This window comes from Scyliorhinus canicula, chromosome 16 (assembly GCF_902713615.1).
Source record: "Scyliorhinus canicula chromosome 16, sScyCan1.1, whole genome shotgun sequence".
NCBI lineage: Eukaryota > Metazoa > Chordata > Chondrichthyes > Carcharhiniformes > Scyliorhinidae > Scyliorhinus > Scyliorhinus canicula.
The window spans coordinates 116,058,278-116,080,773 of NC_052161.1; the positions used below are offsets into that span (position 1 = coordinate 116,058,278).

Consider the following 22,496-nt stretch of genomic DNA (forward strand, 5'->3'; position numbering starts at 1 on the left):
AGCTGAGGAACAGAGAGCCAGTAAGGTTTGGCAGGAATGAAAATGAGGTGATAGGACATAGTTTGGGATGAAGTTGGATTTATGGAAAGAGGAGTTGCGGGGGGGGGGGGGGGGGGGGAACGGACACACATTTTCAGCTGTATAACACATGGCAGGTTACCACTCACTAAGGGCTGTAAACAATTGGACGAAATAAATGAAGGTGCAATTTTTGAACGTGTTTGCATCAGGGCATTGATTAAACTTCAGTGACAACAATGAAATTGTCGATGATTAAATACAATTCCCTATGAAGCCAAGAGCCAGTAACCATATAGTGTGCAGCCTGCACCTGGAGTCCTGTGCTGACTATATTTGCTCTCCACACAGTCCTGTTAAACCTCACTCCTGTGAGGAATGTGGGAAGAGCTATCGGCTGATCAGTTTGCTCAACCTGCATAAGAAGCGGCACACAGGTGAGGCCAAGTACACGTGCGACGACTGCAGGAAGACGTTCACCACCTCTGGCAATCTGAAACGCCACCAGCTGGTTCACAGTGGGGAGAAGCCTTACCAGTGCGACTACTGCGAGAGATCGTTCTCTGATCCCACTGCCAAAATGAGGCACCTGGAAATGCACGATGCTGACAAGGTTCACAAGTGCCCACACTGCGAGAAACGTTTTAATCAGGTAGGGCAGAATCCCCTTTCTCTTCCCCCTCCTCTGAGTAGGTATGGTGTCCTTGTTGGAGCACAGTTCCTATAGCCCTTGTCAATCTGTGTTACTTGGCCAGTGTAGATATCTAGTTATTGAGTGTCTGCAGGCTATTGGCCAATGAGGGGCATCACAGGAGATTCTGTGATATGAGTGCACCAATGTTTCTTTCAACAAGAGTCACTGGGCTGCGATTGGGAGTGGGGACCCTGACTGATTCTTTAACTCTTACATCCACCCCAATCCCTGGATCTATTGTAACAGTCCAACTACTGCCCTGGCTAAGTTCAGTGAACTCAGCCTAGAATGGGGCTGGTATCTAAATATGATCCCCAATCATGATACTAAGCAAGTAAGACCTTATTCCAGAGTCCTTGTCATGAAGCTACAAGATGAAGCTAAATTGGCACCTCAAGCCTGAAAGTGCATTTTCAAAAAAAAAAAATGATTTGGATTCTCAAATCTGTGTGGTGGTGAGAATACCATGGAGTGAATTGTTCTGAATGCTTACACAGCTGCTCAGTCACTACCACAATAAGCTGTCACATACCTGATGCCACGAGCAGCATCAAGAACACTTAAAAATGAGGTGTCCATCTGGTGAAGCCTCAACATAGGACGACTTGTGTGCCCAACAGCATAAGCAGCAAATAATATTCAAAGCTAAGCAATCCCAGAACCAACGGATCAGATCCAAGTTCTGCCATCCAGCTGTGAGTGGTGGTGGTGGACAATTGAACATCTCACGGGAGGAGGAGGCCCCATAAATATCCCCAAGCTCAATGATGTGGGAGCCCAGCACATCAGTGCAAAAGATAAGGCTGAAGCATTTGCTGCAGTCTTCAGCCAGAAGTGCCAAGTGGATGATCCATCTTTGCCTCCTCCAGAGGTCCCCAGCAGCACAGATGACAGTTTTTAGCCAATTTGATTTGCTCCAATTAATATCAAGAAACGGCTGAAGGCACTGGACACTGCAAAGACTGTAGGCACTGACTATTTCGACAATTGTACTGAACACTTGTGCTTCAAAAGTTGTCGGTGTTGGCGAAGATCTTGGCCACAAGGATAGAGGACTGTGTGCCGGGGGTCATTCATGAGGACCAGACGGGGTTTGTGAAGGGAAGGCAGCTGAACACCAATATACATAGGCTTCTGAATGTTATCATGATGCCGGCGGTAGAAGGGGAGGCGGAGATAGTGGTAGCATTAGACGCGGAGAAGGCCTTTGATAGGGTTGAGTGGGGGTACTTGTGGGAAGTGCTGGAAAGGTTTGGGTTCGGGGAGGGGTTTGTCAATTGGGTGAGGCTGTAATATGAGGCCCCGATGGCGAGCGTAGCCACGAATAGGAGATCGGAGTACTTTCAGTTGTACAGGGGGATGAGACAGGGGTGTCCCCTGTCCCCCTTGCTCTTTGCGTTGGCAATTGAGCCCCTGGCCATGGCGTTGAGGGAGTCGAGGACTTGGAGGGGTCTGGTGCGGGGTGGGGAGGAGCACCGAGTGTCATTATACGCAGATGACTTGTTGCTATATGTGGCGGACCCAGTGGGGGGAATGCCAGAGGTGATGAAGATCCTTAGGGAATTTGGGGGCTTTTCTGGGTACAGGCTCAACCTGGGTAAGAGTGAGCTGTTCATCGTGCACCCGGGGGATCAAGAAGAGGGGATTGGTAGGCTCCCACTGAAAAGGGCAGGGGGCAGCTTTCGGTACCTGGGAGTCCAGGTGGCTAGGAGCTGGGGGGCCCTTCACAAACTTAACCTCACTAGGCTGGTGGAGCAAATGGAGGAGGAGTTTAAGAGGTGGGACATGCTGTCGCTGGCGGGCAGGGTGCAGTCTGTCAAGATGACGGTGCTCCCGAGGTTTTTGTTCCTGTTCCAGTGCCTCCCCATCCTTATCCTGAAGGCCTTTTTTAGGAGGGTCAATAGGAGTATTACGGGATTTGTATGGGCGCATGGGACTCCGAGGGTGAGAAGGGTGTTTTTTGGAGCGGGGCAGGGATTGGGGGGGGCTGGCGTTGCCCAACCTCTGTGGGTACTATTGGGCTGCCAACGCAGCGATGGTGCGTAAGTGGGTAATGGACGGGGCAGGTGCAGCAGAATGGAAGAGGATGGAGATGGCGTCCTGCGTGGACACGAGCCTGGAGGCGCTGGTAACGGCGTTGTTGCCGCTCCCTCCAACGAGGTATACCACGAGCCCAGTGGTGGCGGCTACCCTTAAAATATGAGGGCAATGGAGACGGCATAGGGGGGAGGAGGGGGTTCAATGGAGTCCCCGATACGTGGGAACTACCGGTTTGTTCCAGGGTGCATCGATGGTGGGTTTCTTGGCTGGCATAGGATAGTTATTAGGAAGTTGAGGGACCTGTTTGTGGAGGGGAGGTTTGCGAGCCTGGGTGAGTTAGAGGGGAAGTTTGGGCTCCCCCCGGGGAACATGTTTAGGTACATGCAGGTTAGGGCGTTTGCCAGGCGGCAGGTGGAGGGGTTCCCTCTGCTGCCCCCACGTGGGGTACGGGACAGGGTGCTCTCGGTGGTGTGGGTTGGATGGGGGAGGATTTCGGACATATACCAAGTGTTGCAGGAGGTGGATGAGGCCTCGGTGAGGGAGTTGCAGGGTAAATGGGAAGAAGAGCTGGGTGAGGAGATTGAGGAGGGGACGTGGGCGGATGCCCTGGAAAGAGTGAATTCCTCCTATTCCTGTGCGAGGCTTAGCCTCATACAGTTCAAGGTGCTGCATAGGGCTCATATGACCGGGACGAGGATGAGTAGGTTTCTCGGGGGCGAAGATAGGTGTGCTAGGTGCTCGGGGAGCCCAGCGAACCACGCCCATATGTTTTGGGCATGCCCAGCGCTGGGAGAGTTCTGGAAGGGGGTAGCAAGGATGGTGTCGAGGGTGGTAGGATCCAGGGTCAAGCCAGGCTGGGGACTCACAATTTTTGGAGTTGCAGTGGAGTCGGGAGTGCAGGAGGCGAAAGAGGCCGGTGCTCTGGCCTTTATGTCCCTAGTAGCCTGGCGGAGGATTTTGCTTCAATGGAAAGATGCAAGGCCCCCAAGTGTGGAGGCCTGGATCAATGATATGGCGGGGTTCATCAAATTGGAGAAGGTGAAATTTGCCCTGAGGGGATCAGTACAGGGGTTTTTTAGGCGGTGGCAGCCTTTCCTTGACTTCCTGGCAGAACGGTAGGAAAATGGGCCGGCAGCAGCAGCAACCTGGAGGAAGGGGAGGGAGGGGAGGGAGGGGAGGGAGGGAGTGGGAGGGGGGGGGGGGGGGGGGGGGGGGGGTTTGTTGCGGGGGAAGGGAGAAATGTGTATATGTGTTTATTGAATATGCCGGGTGCTTATCTATTTCTTCTTGTGGTTTTTCTTTTTGTTGTTGTTACTACGGTTTTCTTGCTGTTATTTTATGTTTTTGATATGTTTTTGAAAATCCTAATAAAAATTATTTTTAACAAAAAAAGTTGTCGGGTGCCTCGCCAAGCTGTTCCAGTACAGCTACCACACTGGCATCTACCAAGCAATGTGGAACATTTCTCAGGTATGTTCTGTGCACAAGAAGCAGGACAAATCCAACCTGGCCAATTACCGCCCCATCAGTCTACTCCCAATCATCAGTAAAGTGATGCAAGGGGTCATCAACAGTGCTAACAAGAGGCACTTACTCCCTACAAGTTGTGGGCCCTGGAAAGTTGCCCAAGGATAGAGCAATCACCAACAGAGAGGTGAGGATCCAGTACCCTTTATCCACAAGACCTGTCTCAAGTGAGTTGTTCGTTTCAGACAAAATGATCCTTCCCTCTCATTGACCACATGTCCATTGTCTTGCAGGATCTCCATCTGATGAGGATGGGCCACCTGCGGTCATCCCTGCCCGGCATCCAAGAGACCACCTCGGAGGAGAGCTCCAAGGAGACCACTGGCGGGGCATCACTGCAATCACCTGAAACTTCCACCAGTGCAGAGGCACTCACTTTGGTGGGTGATATTAGTGGACAGGCATCTGATGAGCATAACACAGTTGCTGATGCACATCAGGTGGAAGCAGGAGCATCCAAGGGAGACAGCAGTCGAAGATCCGCTGGATCCCAGGACAAGCTGGGTGCTGGCCAGATGCTGGGCCTCTAAGTGAGTACATAGCTGATTGTAGAAGTCTCAAAGGCTTCAGGCGCAGGAGATGGTGTCACAATGCGTGGCACCGAGGCCAACACTGCGGGGGTAGTGACTGCAGTGGAAAACCTGGAGCACGACTTCCGCATGGCGTCCAAGGCATGGCTCAATATGTGGCAACCATGACTGAGGGCCTCAACATCATGTCCCAGTCACTGAGGGACATGTCTCAGAAGCAGGTGGACGCTCCGAGGCACTACAGAGCTTGGGCGAGTCATTGAGGACCATCGCTGAGATGGTCAGATCATGGAGGACACAGCAGACTACCACAAAGCGGGAGACCCTCTGGGGGGTGTACTGCAGGGCACCACAAGAGTCATCAAGGCATCAAAACCGCATTTTCAGCAGCCCGAAGCACCACTCGATGACAGCATGGGTGGCAACGTGGGCCGCATTGTATCGAGTCTCTGCCTCAGTCTCAGGCCTCTGCACAGTAGTCATCAGCTATGACCTCAGCGGGTATCCCTTTTCCCCCACGAGCCAACCCGTTATCCTGGGGTGATCCTCGAAGACACATTCGAAGTGCCCCAGGATGCAGCTGTCATGCACACTGCCAGGATAGCGGACACACATGTGCATGATTTGGAGGTGATGGCCGCACAGGATCTGTACATTCAGGGGGTGGAACCCCTTCTTGTTAATATAGGGCATTCCCTGATGCCCTGGCACTCGCAGGGCAACATGCATGCCATCGATTGCCCCCTGGACCTGGGGCACCCTGTGATGGTGGCAAATCCTGCAGCCTGGACATCTTGGGCCTGGTCCAGGTCAAAGGTGATTTAGTCTGATGCCCAGGTATACAGAGCATCAGTCAGCACACGGATGCGCCTGTGGGCGGAAGATTGGGAAATGCCACACAGGTACCCGCTCGAGCCCTGGCATGGCCTGGTGGCATAGAGGCTGAGGACTGCTGTGACCTTCATGGCCTCTGGGAGCGGGTAAACCTCCTTCACTGGGTGCCATGTTGGCAAGGACGTGGCACAGGTGTTGTACTGTCTCTGCAGAAATTGAGTCTTTTGCGGCATAAGGTGTCTGTCAGCTCATGGAATAACCAACGAAGCCTGTACACTTTGGGCCGTTGCTAGCCTCCCCTTCTGGCTCCCTCCTCAGCCTAATGGGTGGCCAGGTCTTCAGGGTGTGGGGCGGCCTTCTGTAGATAGGATGCCGCCTCCAGTCTGCGTTGTCACTGCTGACGTCTACTGCCTGCCTTGGTTGTCACATGCACAGCGAGGGCAGCCTCTGTGGAATCCACACCAGCAAACATTGTTTTATACGGAAGGAATTGGAGATGGAGAGACACCGAAATCCGTTGTGGCTTCCATCTGAAATCTGACCAAGCCTCCCACACCCTTACCATGACTGCCCTGCCTACTGTCGGAGTACCATCCAGTGAGCCAGTTGCGCTGGCAAATCTTGATTTACTCACTCAAACACCCCAACCAGATCAGGAGACCCCAGACCTCTGACGGGAACACTAGGGAGGCTGTGCTCAGCTGCCGTCCACTCATCCAGACACTACCTTTGGCCGAAAGATGATCCCCAGTGGTGAAGCCCTGCTCTTTACTATTTAATTGTTAGCAGCAGCCTCTATGGTGCTGACACTCCCAGAGTGCAGACACACTGTTCAGGCATCAAAGGTTACTGGACATGGAATACAGTAATCATCCTCTGAGACATGGCACCTGAAAGGTGAGAATATTTTGTTTATAAAATGATCAACAGTAACAAAGATTTGAAAATCAACTGCGTAACATTCCACATATCACACTAACCATTAAAAACCAAGGAAACATCACCATTCCATATTGTATCAATACAAAGCTATGTCACCTAATTTTCACAAAAAAAACAAACACGTGGTATCATTCTTCGCAGGTTCCTCAGTGGAAATGGAGGAAAAGCCTGAGAATGTGTTATCATGTCCCGAACCTTGTCGTAGGAATGATCTGTCCATCAATGTGTGACTTGTTCCACATGTCAGTGTCATTCTCCGTCCAGGAGCTGCAGCTGTGCAGGCCCACCCACACAGTCCAATCTCATCGGAACCAAATCCTGGCAGCGGCATATTCCACTGGTGCTCAAGGTGTAGTTGAGCATCCTTGACTTCCAGTGTATTTGACCGCGGTGATGTGCCAGTTACGTGCAGCACTCACCACAGCAACAACAAAAGCATCAGCAATCTGCAAAAGCATTTCTTCAGCGGCTTCATCAGGTGGCTCACTTGGATCAATGTCGTGCACCAGGTTCCGCAGCGTCTTCTTGCTTCAAACTGGATTGCCTTCTGGACACGTCCCTGTGAGCCCGGTGTTCCAGGACCCAGGTATCTTAGAAAAAATTGTCCTTTTTTCCGGCTACAGTGAAGGAAGGAAACAGCAACAGCAGCCTCCAGGCATCTGCAGCCACCAGCAGGAAACACAACCCGCTGCTGTGAAGTGCTCTCACAACTAACAAGGCTAATACCTCATTTAAAATAGCTTTCGGCTGTGAAGCTAGAGGCTGGTCACTGTCAAGGGGAGTTAAACTGACCGTCAGCGTATAACCAAGAACCGGGCTCTGTCCTGGAGGTTTTTATTAGGACAGACAAGCAGCAACTGTAATTGCCCGTTATCGATCTCCACAATATTTAAAGATGGCTTGAAGGTTTCACAGATGCAAAGCCCCCCCACCCAGGGGTGACCCCAGAGCTAGAATGCTTCAGCCCCTGAATCGAGCCCAATCCCCTGAGTACTGGGGCAGCAGCTCTGGTTCCCTTGAGCTACATGCCGGAAAATGGAAATGGCTACTCACCTCCTCACTTCCCCTCAGTAGCCAATGCGCCAGCTTCACGTTTTTGAAAAGGAGTACTAAACGACACCCGTGTGACTTCCCACTGGGGAGTCAGGTAATTCAATTGCATTCGACTTCAATCACGTTAATGAGATTGAAATGAATGCAAATGAGGATTAATGATATTCTCGCCATTTTTGGGCGAGATCCGGAACCTACCATCGTGAGTGAGCCGGATGAATTGCAAAATGGTTTGCGCCTGGCGTAAATCTCGATTTTGCCCTTTCCCGCTATTCACCTGCTGTACCCTGATCTGCGCTGGGCGCAACATGGTCAATGATCGCACCTTTAGTCCTTATCAGAACCTATTTTGCCCTGATCCCTTGCCTCCCAACCCTCAACTTGTTTATTTTATATTGTGCTCACGCTTTAGATTTCTCTCAGCAATATACGAAGGTTCTGCTGGTGAAATTACTGCTATTGGATTTGGTCATTTCTCATCTGGAAACTCCGCTTTCCTCTACCTGAGGCCAAAGTCAGAATTGGCCTGATGCTCAGGATCCAGGCCTACTTCAGTGTCGGTGGACTGTGCCAACAGGGGGCCATTTTATTCAGTTTCCAGATGGCAGGGAGGCATTAGAGCAGGAGTGTTGTCATCAATCGCACTTGTTGACTTGGGTGGTTTGTTCTGGACCCTGATTACTAATACTTGCTGCCAAAATCTTCAAAACCGCATTGGTTGGTAACAAGGTTTGTAGTCACTTTATCTGTTTTATAGCTGGGGAACCTGAAAGCCCACCTGAAGATTCACATCGTGGATGGACCCTTGAAGTGCAGGGAATGCGGGAAGCAGTTCACCACTTCAGGTGAGAACTGGGCTCGCTGTGACCGTACACCGACATTGTAAATGGTGTAATAAAACACTAGGAGTTCCCGAATGTCTTGGCCAGTTGCAGCTGTAAGTAGTCAAGTGATCAAGAAAGATGGTCAGTTCCATTTTTAGCTGAAAGCCAGGATGAGAAGGGTGGGGCTGCAAATTGACTTTTGTGTGCCTGGGTTGGAGAGTGACAAACTGGCTAAATTCCCTTTCAGTAGCGGCATTCTCCCTTCTTGAGTCAGGTGGCTCTTGGTTTAAGCCTCACCTGGGAGACTTGAGCACATACTTCAGGCTGACACTTCACAGTCGTGCTCAGTGAGTGCTGCACTTTCAAAGAGATTTTTGGAAGACATTAAGCCAGCAGCACTCTTAAGGTGGATGTAAAAGATCCATACACTATTCAAAGAGGATCAGAAGTGGTCTCCTGGTGACAAAAGCAAGTTACTGCGGATGCTGGAACCTGAGACAAAAACAGAAAATACTGTACAATCTCAGCAGGTCTGACAGCATCTGTGGAGAGAGAACGGAGCTAATTTGAAATATTAGCTACCTTCTCTCACCACAGATGATCTCCTGGTGTCCAGGCCAATATCCCCCCCCCAACTAACATCATTAAAACAAATTATGGTTATATTGCTGTTTGTGGGATCTTTCTTTTCTATTCCTGTCCACGGCTATGAGCTATACTGTATCTTTCCTGGATTTGCAACCTGCACTGTGCCTCTCTGGGTCTGCGATCTGCACTGTGACCCTCTCTGGGTCTGAATCTGCACTGTGCCCCTCTCTGGGTCTGAACCTGCACTGTGCCCCTCTCTGGGTCTGCGATCTGCACGGTGCCCCTCTCTGGGTCTGCGATCTGCACTGTGCCCCTCTCTGGGTCTGCGATCTGCACTGTGACCCTCTCTGGGTCTGAATCTGCACTGTGCTCCTCTCTGGGTCTGAACCTGCACTGTGCCCCTCTCTGGGTCTGCGATCTGCACGGTGCCCCTCTCTGGGTCTGCGATCTGCACTGTGCCCCTCTCTGGGTCTGCGATCTGCACTGTGACCCTCTCTGGGTCTGAATCTGCACTGTGCTCCTCTCTGGGTCTGAATCTGCACTGTGACCCTCTCTGGGTCTGAACCTGCACTGTACCCCTCTCTGGGTCTGCGATCTGCACTGTGCCCCTCTCTGGGTCTGCGATCTGCACTGTGCCCCTCTCTGGGTCTGCGATCTGCACTGTGCCCCTCTCTGGGTCTGCGATCTGCACTGTGACCCTCTCTGGGTCTGCGATCTGCACTGTGCCTCTCTCTGGGTCTGCGATCTACACTGTGCCCCTCTCTGGGTCTGAACCTGCACTGTACCCCTCTCTGGGTCTGCGATCTGCACTGTGCCCCTCTCTGGGTCTGCGATCTGCACTGTGCCCCTCTCTGGGTCTGCGATCTGCACTGTGCCCCTCTCTGGGTCTGCGATCTGCACTGTGACCCTCTCTGGGTCTGCGATCTGCACTGTGCCTCTCTCTGGGTCTGCGATCTACACTGTGCCCCTCTCTGGGTCTGAATCTGCACTGTGCCCCTCTCTGGGTCTGCGATCTGCACTGTGCCCCTCGCTGGGTCTGAACCTACACTGTGCCCCTCTCTGGGTCTGCGATCTGCACTGTGCCCCTCGCCGGGTCTGAACCTACACTGTGCCCCTCTCTGGGTCTGCGACCTGCACTGTGCCCCTCTCTGGGTCTGTGATCTGCACTGTGCCCCTCACTGGGTCTGAACCTACACTGCGCCCCTCTCTGGGTCTGCAATCTGCACTGTGCCCCTCTCTGGGTCTGCAACCTGCACTGAGCCCCTCTCTGGGTCTGCGATCTACACTGTGCCCCTCTCTGGGTCTGAACCTGCACTATGCCCCTCTCTGGGTCTCTGATCTGCACTGTGCCCCTCTCTGGGTCGGAACCTACACTGTGCCCCTCTCTGGGTCTGCGACCTACACTGTGCCCCTCTCTAGGTCTGTGATCTGCACTGTGCCCACTCTGGGTCTGAACCTGCACTGTGCCCCTCTCTGGGACTGAACCTGCACTGTGCCCCTCTCTGGGTCTGCGACCTACACTGTGCCCCTCTCTGGGTCTGTGATCTGCACTGTGCCCCTCTCTGGGTCTGAACCTGCACTGTGCCCCTCTCTGGGTCTGAACCTGCACTGTGCCCCTCTCTGGGTCTGCGATCTGCACTGTGCCCCTCTCTGGGTCTGAACCTACACTGTGCCCCTCTCTGGGTCTGAACCTGCACTGTGCCCCTCTCTGGGTCTGCGATCTACACTGTGCCCCTCTCTGGGTCTGAACCTGCACTGTGCCCCTCTCTGGGTCCGAACCTGCACTGTGCCCCTCTCTGGGTCTGAACCTGCACTGTGACCCTCTCTTGGTCTGCGACCTGCACTGTGCCCCTCTCTGGGTCTGAACCTGCACTGTGCCCCTCTCTGGGTCTGAACCTACACTGTGCCCCTCTCGGGATCTGCGACCTGCACTGTGCCCCTCACTGGGTCAGTGATCTGCACTGTGCCCCTCTCTGGGTCTGAACCTACACTGTGCCCCTCTCTGGGACTGAACCTGCACTGTGCCCCTCTCTGGGTCTGCGATCTGCACTGTGCCCCTCTCTGGGTCTGCGATCTACACTGTGGCCCTCTCTGGGTCTGTGACCTGCACTGTGCCCCTCTATGGGTCTGCGATCTGCACTGTGCCCCTCTCTGGGTCTGCGATCTGCACTGTGCCCCTCTCTGGGTCTGCGATCTGCACTGTGCCCCTCTCTGGGTCTGTGATCTGCACTGTACCCCTCTCTGGGTCTGTGATCTGCACTGTACCCCTCTCTGGGTCTGAACCTGCACTGTGCCCCTCTCTGGGTCTGCGATCTGCACTGTGCCCCTCTCTGGGTCTGCGATCTGCACTGTGCCCCTCTCTGGGTCTGAACCTGCACTGTGCTCCTCTCTGGGTCTGTGATCTGCACTGTGCCCCTCTCTGGGTCTGCGACCTGCACTCTGCCCCTCTCTGGGTCTGAACCTACACTGTGCCCCTCTCTGGGTCTGCGATCTGCACTGTGCCCCTCTCTGGGTCTGCGATCTGCACTATGCCCCTCTCTGGGTCTGAACCTACACTGTGCCCCTCTCTGGGTCTGTGATCTGCACTGTGCCCCTCTCTGGGTCTGCGATCTGCACTGTGCCCCTCTCTGGGTCTGAACCTACACTGTGCCCCTCTCTGGGCCTGTGATCTGCACTGTGCCCACTCTGGGTCTGAACCTGCACTGTGCCCCTCTCTGGGTCTGAACCTGCACTGTGCCCCTCTCTGGGTCTGCGATCTGCACTGTGCCCCTCTCTGGGTCTGCGATCTGCACTGTGCCCCTCTCTGGGTCTGCGATCTGCACTGTGCCCCTCTCTGGGTCTGCGATTTGCACTGTGCCCCTCTCTGGGTCTGTGATCTGCACTGTACCCCTCTCTGGGTCTGCGATCTGCACTGTGACCCTCTCTGGGTCTGAACCTGCATTGTGCCCCTCTCTGGGTCTGAACCTACACTGCGCCCCTCTCTGGGTCTGCGATCTGCACTGTGCCCCTCTCTGGGTCTGCGATCTGCACTGTGCCCCTCTCTGGGTCTGCGATCTGCACTGTGCCCCTCTCTGGGTCTGCGATCTGCACTGTGCCCCTCTCTGGGTCTGAACCTGCACTGTGCTCCTCTCTGGGTCTGTGATCTGCACTGTGCCCCTCTCTGGGTCTGCGATCTGCACTGTGCCCCTCTCTGGGTCTGCGATCTGCACTGTGCCCCTCTCTGGGTCTGCGATCTGCACTGTGCCCCTCTCTGGGTCTGAACCTGCACTGTGCTCCTCTCTGGGTCTGTGATCTGCACTGTGCCCCTCTCTGGGTCTGCGATCTGCACTGTGCCCCTCTCTGGGTCTGAACCTACACTGTGCCCCTCTCTGGGTCTGCGATCTGCACTGTGCCCCTCTCTGGGTCTGCGATCTGCACTGTGTCTCTCTCTAGGTCTGAACCTACACTGTGCCCCTCTCTGGGTCTGCGACCTGCACTGTGCCCCTCTCTGGGTCTGAACCTACACTGTGTCCCTCTCTGGGTCTGCGACCTGCACTGTGCCCCACTCTGGGTCTGAACCTACACTGCACCCCTCTCTGGGTCTGCGACCTGCACTGTGCCCGTCTCTTGGTCTGCGAACTGCACTGTGCCCCACTCTGTGTCTGAACCTACACTGTGCCCCTCTCTGGGTCTGCGACCTACACTGTGCCCCTCTCTGGGTCTGCGACCTACACTGTGCCCCTCTCTTGGTCTGCGATCTGCACTGTGCCCCTCTCTGGGTCTGCGATCTGCACTGTGCCCCTCTCTGGGTCTGAACCTGCACTGTGCCCCTCTCTGAGTCTGCGATCTGCACTGTGCCCCACTCTGGGTCTGCGATCTGCACTGTGCCCCTCTCCGGGTCTGCGGTCTGCACCTGCCCCTCGCTGGGTCTGCGATCTGCACTGTGCCCCTCTCTAGGTCTGAACCTGCACTGTGCCCCTCTCTGGGTCTGAACCTACACTGTGCCCCTCTCTGGGTCTGCGATCTGCACTGAGCCCCTCTCTGGGTCTGTGATCTGCACTGTGCTCCTCTCTGGGTCTGCGACCTGCACCGTGCCCCTCTCTGGGTCTGCGATCTGCACTGTGCCCCTCTCTGGGTCTGCGATCTGCACTGTGCCCCTCGCTGGGTCTGCGACCTGCACCGTGCCCCTCTCTGGGTCTGTGATCTGCACCGTGCCCCTCTCTGGGTCTGCGACCTGCACCGTGCCCCTCTCTGGGTCTGCGATCTGCACTGTGCCCCTCTCTGGGTCTGAACCTGCACTGTGCCCCTCTCTGGGTCTGAACCTGCACTGTGCCCCTCTCTGGGTCTGCGATCTGCACGGTGCCCCTCTCTGGGTCTGAATCTGCACTGTGCTCCTCTCTGGGTCTGCGATCTGCACCGTGCCCCTCTCTGGGTCTGCGATCTGCACTGTGCCCCTCTCTGGGTGTGAACCTGCACTGTGCCCCTCTCTGGGTCTGAACCTGCACTATCCCTCTCTCTGGGTCTACGAGCTGTAATGTGCCTCTCTCCACGGCTGTGAGCTGTAATCTGGGGTAGGTGATGACATAGTGGTATTGTCACTGGTCTAGAAACCCAGTGTAATGCTTTGGGTTCAAATCCCATGATGGCAGCTGGTGAAATTTGAATTCAATAAAGAATCAGGAATTCAAAGTCCAATAATGACCATGAAACAGTTGTTAATTGTTGTAAAAAAAACATCAGGTTCACTAAAATCCTTTTGGGAAGGAAATCAGCCACCCTTGCCTGGTCTGGCCTACATGTGTCTCCAGACCCGCAGCAATGTGGTTGACTCTCAAACGTTCTCTGTAATGACCTAGCAAAGCTCTCAGTCAAGGACAGTCGGGGGTGGGCAATACATGCTGGCCTAGCCAATGACACCCACACTCCATGAATGAATAATAGAAAAATGTAACTCCAACTGGGGCTGGGAGCCATAAAGTGCCTCTCTCCAGGCTGTGAGCGGCACTGTGACTTTCCTGGGGCTAGATCCCATTTGTCCTGCAGATTACTCAAGCTCTTCTTCACTAAATGTATCTACTTTACAGGAAACCTTAAACGTCACCTGAGGATCCACAGTGGGGAGAAGCCGTATATCTGCCCACATTGCCAGCGAGCGTTTTCCGATCCTGGAGCATTGCAACGTCACGTGCGTATTCACACAGGTAACAATCCGATATATCTGCACATGAGGATCATTGCTGTTCAGAAAGAATCCTCCTGTGCTCACGTGGTCAGCACCTCTATATTAAAAAAAAATAGGATTCAAAATCGAGCTTGAAACTTTTGTGGGAATTGCATTGTCTGTTAATGGTGCCTCTTGTTGACAGAGGCCTCAAAGGCTGACTGTTAATTGTCGGTGTACCAAAGCAGCATTTTGTGAATCATAGGAGGAGCTGCAATGCCAATTAGAGTATCGATGTAGTCGTATTCGAGGTTGCTCTTCCCTGGGGGCACAGGGAACGTTCCTTTGTGGTTATGTCAGGTCTCTGTGTCTGTTTTTTTACCCTGTGAACCTGTGCAGCTAGCTCTGGATCTATATCTGCCAAGTGTCAACTGTGGATTCTTTACTCTTGTTTTTCTTTTTAAATTGTTTCCCACCCCACCCTAAACCACAGTATCATTTTGGTGATTCTGGAATGTTTGCACAGTAATTAAAGACAGCACATGCATAGCTGCACCCAGATCCATTTAGGTCCCAGATTCAATCTCCGGAGTTGGCTGGAGTGGTTGCTGAGATGCTGCATTAGGCTCCGTGCCCCAGGGAGGGGATAAATCAGCCACATCTCTGCCCCCTAATCTCCTTGTCATGTGATCACTGCCAGAAAATGCTCGTGTGAACATCGGGCGAAGACAGGATCAGGATTGACTTGGTTGCCATCCGTGTTTGCCGTAATGTCTTAGCACTCACTGTCTCAACTCATGGGTGAGGGCCTGTGCCTCTCGGGAAGAACTGGCACTTCCTGGAGAGGAGGGTGGAAAATTGGTGGCTTGTTTGAAGGCCTGTGGTGGGAAAGTAGGGGAATGGGTGAGAAGCTGAATTGTCCCAGCACTGCTTTTGGTAAATTATATATCAGACTTTTCTCTGTGATTTCTTGGCTACATAAAATGGGATGTTTTGCAGGTGAGAAGCCTTGTATCTGCATCATATGTGGGAAAAGCTTCACTCAGGCGAGCTCTCTAATTGCTCATATCCGGCAACACACGGGGGAGAAACCATACGTCTGTGATCGCTGTGGGAAAAGGTCAGTAACAGAGATCAGCCGCTGTGAAGAATTATCTATTTGGATTACGATTGTGAAGTTTGAAAATTCTGGAAAAGTCCCAAGATCAATCAAGGACTGGCTGGTGACCAGACTGAAGGGAGCATTAAATGTTGTGATGACCAGGGTGAGGGGTTATATTGAATTAACCTGTATGAAGACTTATACAGAGGTGACCGGTTCTGAAGGTTTTTTAAAATAAAAAATACATTCTGCTCACTTTGTTCATGGAGTCTTTCTGTTCCCTCAGGTTTACCCAGTCCAGTCAGTTGGCCAATCACATTCGGCATCATGACAACATCCGGCCACACCAGTGCCATATCTGTAACAAGGCGTTCGTCAATGCCGGTGACCTCGCCAAACACGTCATCATCCATACCGGTGAGCAGTGGCGGCTTGCTCTGATCTCCACCTGTCTATGCTCAGGACTGGCAGATGTTAGTGGTTGAGATCTTTCAGGGAATTTAAGTGCTACGTGGAAGATTCCTCTTTATACCATCGATGCTGTCAGAATTACTATTTTCAATATTAATACTAAGATAATACCTTGCAAGTGAAATATCGATTCACAGCAATCGATTGGGCTGGGCAAAGTGATTTAGTGGTACTGATACTGGACTAGCAGCCAAGAGGTTGATAGCACCAGCATCAGGAGGAAAGAAATATAATGAAAGCTGTGAATTAGTGCAAAGGTCCAACTGGTTCCCTAATGTCTTTAAGTGAAAGGGGCAAACCCCTAACTACTCGTGCTGTCATGTGATTCCAGGCTGACGTTTTGTGGTTAATTAAAGGTAATCAGGGCACCATGTTGGCAATAAATAAATGTCAGCATTCCCCAAATCCAAACAATACATTCTTTTTAAGAACCAATGCAGTCAATCTGCAACTCCACTCTGGGACCGACATAAATCATGTACCTGACTCGGCCACGAGAGTAGGACTCGAGGCTAATCGTTTCATTTCTGGAACTGGAAAGAACTCCATAGATGTGTGGCCCTTATATGCCGAGATTGGATTAACCTCATTTGACAAAGTATTTTTTGGAGCTTGGCCCAGATATAATCTGGAGCCCGATTGATGAATGTCATGTATAATTTGAAGCCTGTTTGTGAAATATCGAGGATAGCCTGAGGCCTGGTTAATGCATGTTGGGTATAACCTGGCACTTGGTTTAAGTGTGCCAGGTACAATCTGGGTTTTGGTTAAAAATTGTTTGGTGTAATGCTTGATTAATGCATATTGGGTATAATGCAGAAGCTGGTTAAAGTTTGGCAAATGCAATGCGGGCCTTGTTAATGCTTGTTGGGGATGTACTGAGACCTGGGGCGCGATTCTCCACTCTCCACGCCGGGTGGGAGAATCGTGGGAGGGCCGGGCGACTCACGACACGCACCCCTGGCGCCCCCCGCGATTCTCCCACCCCCCGCTCGGAAGAATCGCCGCTCGCCGTTTTCCACGGCGACCGGTGATTCTCCGGCCCGGATGGGCCGAGCGGCCTGCCGTTCCCGACTGGTTCACGACGGCGGCAACCACACCTGGTCGCTGCCGTCGTGAACATGGGCGCCAAATGCTCGTTTGAAGCCTGTGGGGGGCAGAGAGGGGAGTGAGCACCACGGCCATGCTCGGATGGGGACTGGCCTGCGATCGGTGCCCACCGATCGTCAGGCCGGCGTCTCAAAGCGACGCACTCTTTCCCCTCCGCCGCCCCGCAAGATCAAGCCCGCCATGTCTTGCGGGGCAGCGGAGGGGAAGACGGCAACCGCGCATGCGCGGGCTGGAGCCGTCAGCCCTCGTGACATCAGCCGCGCATGCGCCCACGCATGTGCGGCTGACGTCACTTAGGCGCCGCCGTCGCGTCATTCTCGGCACGCTGCCTTGACGCAAGCGTCAAGGCCCGGCGGCCGAGAGTTACGGAGCGCCGCTCCTAGCCCCCCGGGTGGGGGTGAATAATGTGAGAGGACCGGCCTCTGAGGTCGTCGTGAAACTCGGCCGAGTTCACGACAGCCTTCTCGATTTTTCGCGGGAGCGGAGAATTCCGCCCCTGGTTAACATATGTCAGGTACGATCTGGGGCCTGGTGAAATAATCCAATGGCTAGTTTAGGTATGTTGAGTATAATCTGCAGCCTGCTGAATCTATTATGTGTTCAATGCTGGTTCTCTCACTTCCTACACAGGTGAAAAGCCCTATCTTTGTGACACATGTGGACGGGGCTTTAATCGCGTTGACAATCTGCGATCGCATGTTAAAACTGTCCATCAGGGAAAGATCGGCATTAAAAAAATCAAAACAAAAGATGAGGATGATGAAGAAGAAGAAGAAGAAGAAGAAGAAGAAGAAGAGGAAAGGAATATTGTCACTGTTACAACGGACACCATGGTTACCTTAGCAACTGAGGCACTGGCTGCTACTGCAGTGACCCAGCTGACAGGTGAGCACTGCTATTATTGTCACTGCCAGTCATGTGCAGAGCATATAACCAAAATAAAGGTAGATTTTAATTTATGTATTGCTCTTCACGACCTCGGGATGTTCCAAAGTGGCTTGGAGCCAATTAAGTACTTTTTGAAGCGTAGTCGCTGTTGTAGGAAACACGGCAACCAAATTGATCCCATAAACAGCAATATAATGATAACCCGTTTGTCTGTTTTTGTCATGTTGACTGAGATAAATATATTGGCCAGGGCTTAGAGGGGAACACCCCAGTTTTCCTTTGAAATTGTGCCGTGGGATCTTTTCTATCCATCTTGTGGAAAGCAAACAGGGTTTTGGTTTAACATCTCATCCAATAGTGCTGCATATTGCTGTGGAGTTTCGGACTAGATTTTTATACTCACATCTCTGGACTCAGAGGCAAGTGTGTTACTGCTGAGCCACTGCTGACACCCATTGTGCATGCACGCATCTATATAAATGTTCCTTTGAAACAATGCAGGCAGCAAACAAAATGTCAACGGGTGACTTGAACTGTTGAACAAACTGTGGCTTTACAATGAAGCGATGAATCATTTTACTGCATCCAACATGGCTGGTAAATCTAGAGCCAACACTTAAGTGAACATTGATCTAAAACAGCGATCAATATGGTTGAGTCATGTGGGTGTAAATGTCGGCAGTCTAGTTGCAGCCGTGTGTGCTCTAATGTCTGTGTCTTGATCAGCGAATGCCTTTTTGAGATCCACTTGTAATGTTGTCTCTGTATTCTCAGTGTCAACTGTTAGCTTTGTTTTGATTGCCATTTTATCTTGTTTTAGTGGTTCCTGTGGCAACAGCAGTGACTGCAGATGAAACTGAGGTCCTAAAAGCGGAGATTACGAAGGCGGTGGAACAGGTTCAGGAAGCAGGTGAGGATCACACTGACTATCACATGGGGCGATATGTAGTTTATTACTGGAACCTCAGCACAGAAGCTTCCTTGACATTGAGATCATGTTCTGCCAAGCAAACAATTTAACCTACAATGAAAGCAAATTACTGCGGGTGCTAGAATCTGAAACAAAAACAGAAAGTGCTGGAAAATCTCAGCAGGTCTTCCAGCATTGGTGGAGAGAGAATACAGCTAAGGTTTCGAGCTCGGATGACTGTTTGTCAGAATTAGAAAGAACTGGAAATAGGATGAGATTTATACTGATTGTGGGGGGAGGACGCTGACGGTGGAGTATCGGGCTGGATAGAGGGCCAGCGATAGGTGGAGGCTGGGGAGTGATTGACAGAGATGTTGTGGACAGACAGACAAAGGGAATGTAAATGGTGGTGATCATGGCTAAGAAGGGTGCCGATAGTGGCAAATGGTGAGATGAGAATGTTTTTTTTTAAATTTAGAGTACCCAAATCATTTTTCCAATTAAGGGGCAATTTAGCATCGCCAATCCACCTACCCTGCACATCTTTGGGTTGTGGGGGCGAAACCCACGCAGACACGGGGAGAATGTGCAAACTCCACACGGACAGACCCAGAGCCGGGATCGAACCTGGGACCTCAGCGCCGTGAGGCACAGGGCTAACCCACTGCGCCACCGTGCTGCCCTGAGATCAGAATGTTTTAATGGCAGAATAAAAGAAAGAGTGTGTCAAAGGCAAACATAACCTTCCAACCTAACTCAATATGTTCTTTGCTCTATCTCCTTTATATTGCCCTGCTCCCCACTTTGTCTTGCCCATATCTATGTGTCCTCCATTGTATCTTCTTTCTTTCCCAATCTTTATATCCATTTCTCATATTGTCTGCTTCATAGCCTACTTTTCTCTCCTGTCCCGTCTATGCCCTCTCCTAGCTGTTTTATGTCTGACTATACTTTCCACTCATTTAAGGAGTTCCCAATTTAAGTTGTCGATTTTAAGGAAGCTCTGAGATTGGAATACTCTCTTCCACCACTCAGGTCCCTGTTGTCCTTTAGCCAATCGGAAAATAACACATCACCATAAATAAAAACATACTTGTATTTATATAGTGCCTTTCATGACATTCTGAGTGCTTTACAGAACCTTTGAAGGGCAGTTACTATTGCAATGCAGAAAATGTATCAGCCAATTTGTGCACAGCAAGCTCCCACATACAACAACTAGAGAAAGACCAGAGAATCTATTTTGGCGATGTTGATTGATGGATAAATATTGGCCAGAAAACAGAGCATCCCCCATGCTCATCCATCCCCCATGCTCATCGTCCAAGTTGTGCCATGGGATCTTCTACATGGCCTGAGACAGAGAGCATTGGTTTAATGACTCATCTAAAAGATGGCATCTCTGAAATACCTTTTTTTAAATTTAGACTATCCAATTATTTTTTTTTTCACAATTAAAGGGAAATTTATCGTGTCCAATCCACCTACCCTGCACAAACTTTTTGGGCTGCGGGGGCGAGACTGGGCTGCGAGGGTGAGACCCACGCAGACACGGGGAGAATGTGCAAACTCCACTCAGACAGTGACCCAGGACCGTGATCAAACCCGGGTCCTCGGTGCCGTGAGACTGCATTGCTAACCATTGCGTCACTGTGCTGTCCTAGTACCTTTGAAAATTCAGTATTGAACTGAAGTGATGGCCTAGATATTTATGATTTATAGTTGCAAAATTGAATAATAAACACGTACAACTGAAAAAGAGCGATACTGTCAAAGGTTTATGTCTTGCACTCATCAGAATAGATGCAAGAATGCTAAATTTCAAGGGAAGCAACATTTTATACTGCATGACGAATGGATGCTGACTGGTTGGCAAGTCAACTAGTTGGGCTCACAATGTGGCTCACCTACACTTACTAGAAGCTACTATATCCGTAAGCAGGGACCTGGCCTCCACAAACAAAAGGAACATGTTCAGGAATTGCAATTTTTTGAAATTAAAAAAACGTATGGGGGGGAACAATAGTTTCCAGATGTGTTCTCCACGGCAACGCCTTAACCAATCAGCATCCTTTGTCATGCAGTATAAATTGTTTCTCCCTTTGAAATTTTGCATTCTTGCATCTGTCCTGATTAGTGCAAGATGGAAAGCTTTGAAATTGTGTCTTTTTTTTAGCAATACTCAAGTCTTGTACTACCGAACTATTAATAAACCTGTAATGTTGCAGGATGCGGGGATCATATCAACCATCCGACTTACTTAATTTAGTATTGGCAGCATTGGTTAATGGCATCTCTAACGGCTGCTTTCTCTTCTCAGATCCCAATGCACACATCCTGTATGCCTGCGATTCTTGTGGGGAGAAATTCCTGGATGCCAATAGCCTGGCACAGCACGTGCGCATCCACACAGCCCAGGCCCTGGTTATGTTCCAGGCCGATACAGACTTTTACCAGCAATACAGCAACGGCAGTTGGCAAACTGAGCATGTCATCCAACCAGGAGAACTCCTGTTCCGAACACGAGATGGGACAGATCTCCCGCCCGCTGTCGCCGAACAAACTCAAGTTGAGAGCTGCCAGAATCCCTCGCAGTGAGGGCATTATATACGCACGCCAGACACATTGTGCAAAGATATGTAGCATAATAACATAGAAATGCACTGCCGTTACATCAACCATGCTGAATGCAACCATTCAGCTGTGACTTGCTCATTAAAGAATAGGAAGCTGCAAGACTGACTCCGTAACTGACTCCACTACTACATTTGAAGAGATTGTGCATTTCTCAAATTGAAACACATTGTCAATCGAAAATTAACACGGGCAACAACGCAGAAAATTCACAGCTGGAGGACTGTGACAAAACAGGACGATTGAAACTGACAGCACTTGCTGTTCAGCTGGACAGGGTTGTCCTGTTACAAAAACCTCTGATTTTTCTTCACTTTCAATGCACTAGGTCCAGCCCAGTGAGGGTTGGTGGTGGAGGGAGGAATTTGAGGTTTCAATACTCCTTGGGGTTTGGACCCACAATTGTGAAGCTGAAGTCAACATTATGCACTACATAGATCAGTCTAATGTATTGAGATGAGTACTAGGTGAGAGTACATTGTGTTGGTCACTCCTACGACTGCCAGCTCCTACCAGAACTCCAGTCCCCTGGTTGCCTCACAGATTGTGCAATGTTCTCCTGTGCTGGAGGGCTGAGCCACATAATATGTGTCGGGAAAGAAGTGGTTCTGTATTGTGGGGCAGCCCAGCTGATGGCCCATTTTAAGAATAAAAAGAAAATGTGGAGAGCATACATTTGGCATCAGCTTCTCTTGCTGGTTTAAAACAAAGCTGTCCAGAATCCTCCTAAAGCACTTCAGTGATTGGAACCATGTTCTGCAAAGCAGATGTGCCATTGGCACAACTTACTTGTTTAAAGAAAGACACTACTCTCCAACAATTATCACTGGCTTGGTATGCCAGTGCTGCATCGGTGATGTTTCAATCTTGCAGTTGCAGTAAGCTCTTATGTGATCTTCAAAACAAGTTCTGTGCTGCTCTGAATCTGGGCCTGAAAGTTGACACCACCTGGTATTGGCTGCGGGCGGGCTGTTAAGTGTGGGAAGAAAGTTTGTTAGTGATTCCCTCCTGCCACCCACCTATCCCAGCCATCAAACCTCAAACCAGTTGTGAGTCACTGAAACTGGAGTGACTGCTTTTCAGCACGCTTCAAACTATGCTCCGATGTTAACGTTTTTAGTTAGCATTAGCGTTTATATTCTTGGAATATAAACTGCCTATCTCATTAAGAGACTTTTCCCTTCTAAGCCA

The 22,496-nt window shown here is 51.1% G+C and overlaps 1 protein-coding gene across 2 annotated transcripts in view; it reads left to right on the top strand.

Annotated features, from left to right (window-relative positions):
- The window catches only part of zbtb17 (zinc finger and BTB domain containing 17), a 38,489-nt gene extending 16,511 nt beyond the window's left edge, over positions 1–21,978 (top strand). For both annotated transcript variants that reach the window (XM_038773253.1, XM_038773255.1), the window contains exons 8-15: positions 370–670; positions 8,396–8,483; positions 14,114–14,230; positions 15,190–15,310; positions 15,579–15,709; positions 17,504–17,758; positions 18,582–18,671; positions 20,992–21,978. In XM_038773253.1, the coding sequence (XP_038629181.1) occupies positions 370–670; positions 8,396–8,483; positions 14,114–14,230; positions 15,190–15,310; positions 15,579–15,709; positions 17,504–17,758; positions 18,582–18,671; positions 20,992–21,269 (1,381 nt within the window). In that variant the 3' untranslated portion in view covers positions 21,270–21,978. The remainder of the gene's footprint in view (positions 1–369; positions 671–8,395; positions 8,484–14,113; positions 14,231–15,189; positions 15,311–15,578; positions 15,710–17,503; positions 17,759–18,581; positions 18,672–20,991) is intronic.
- Positions 21,979–22,496: the final 518 nt, after the last annotated feature.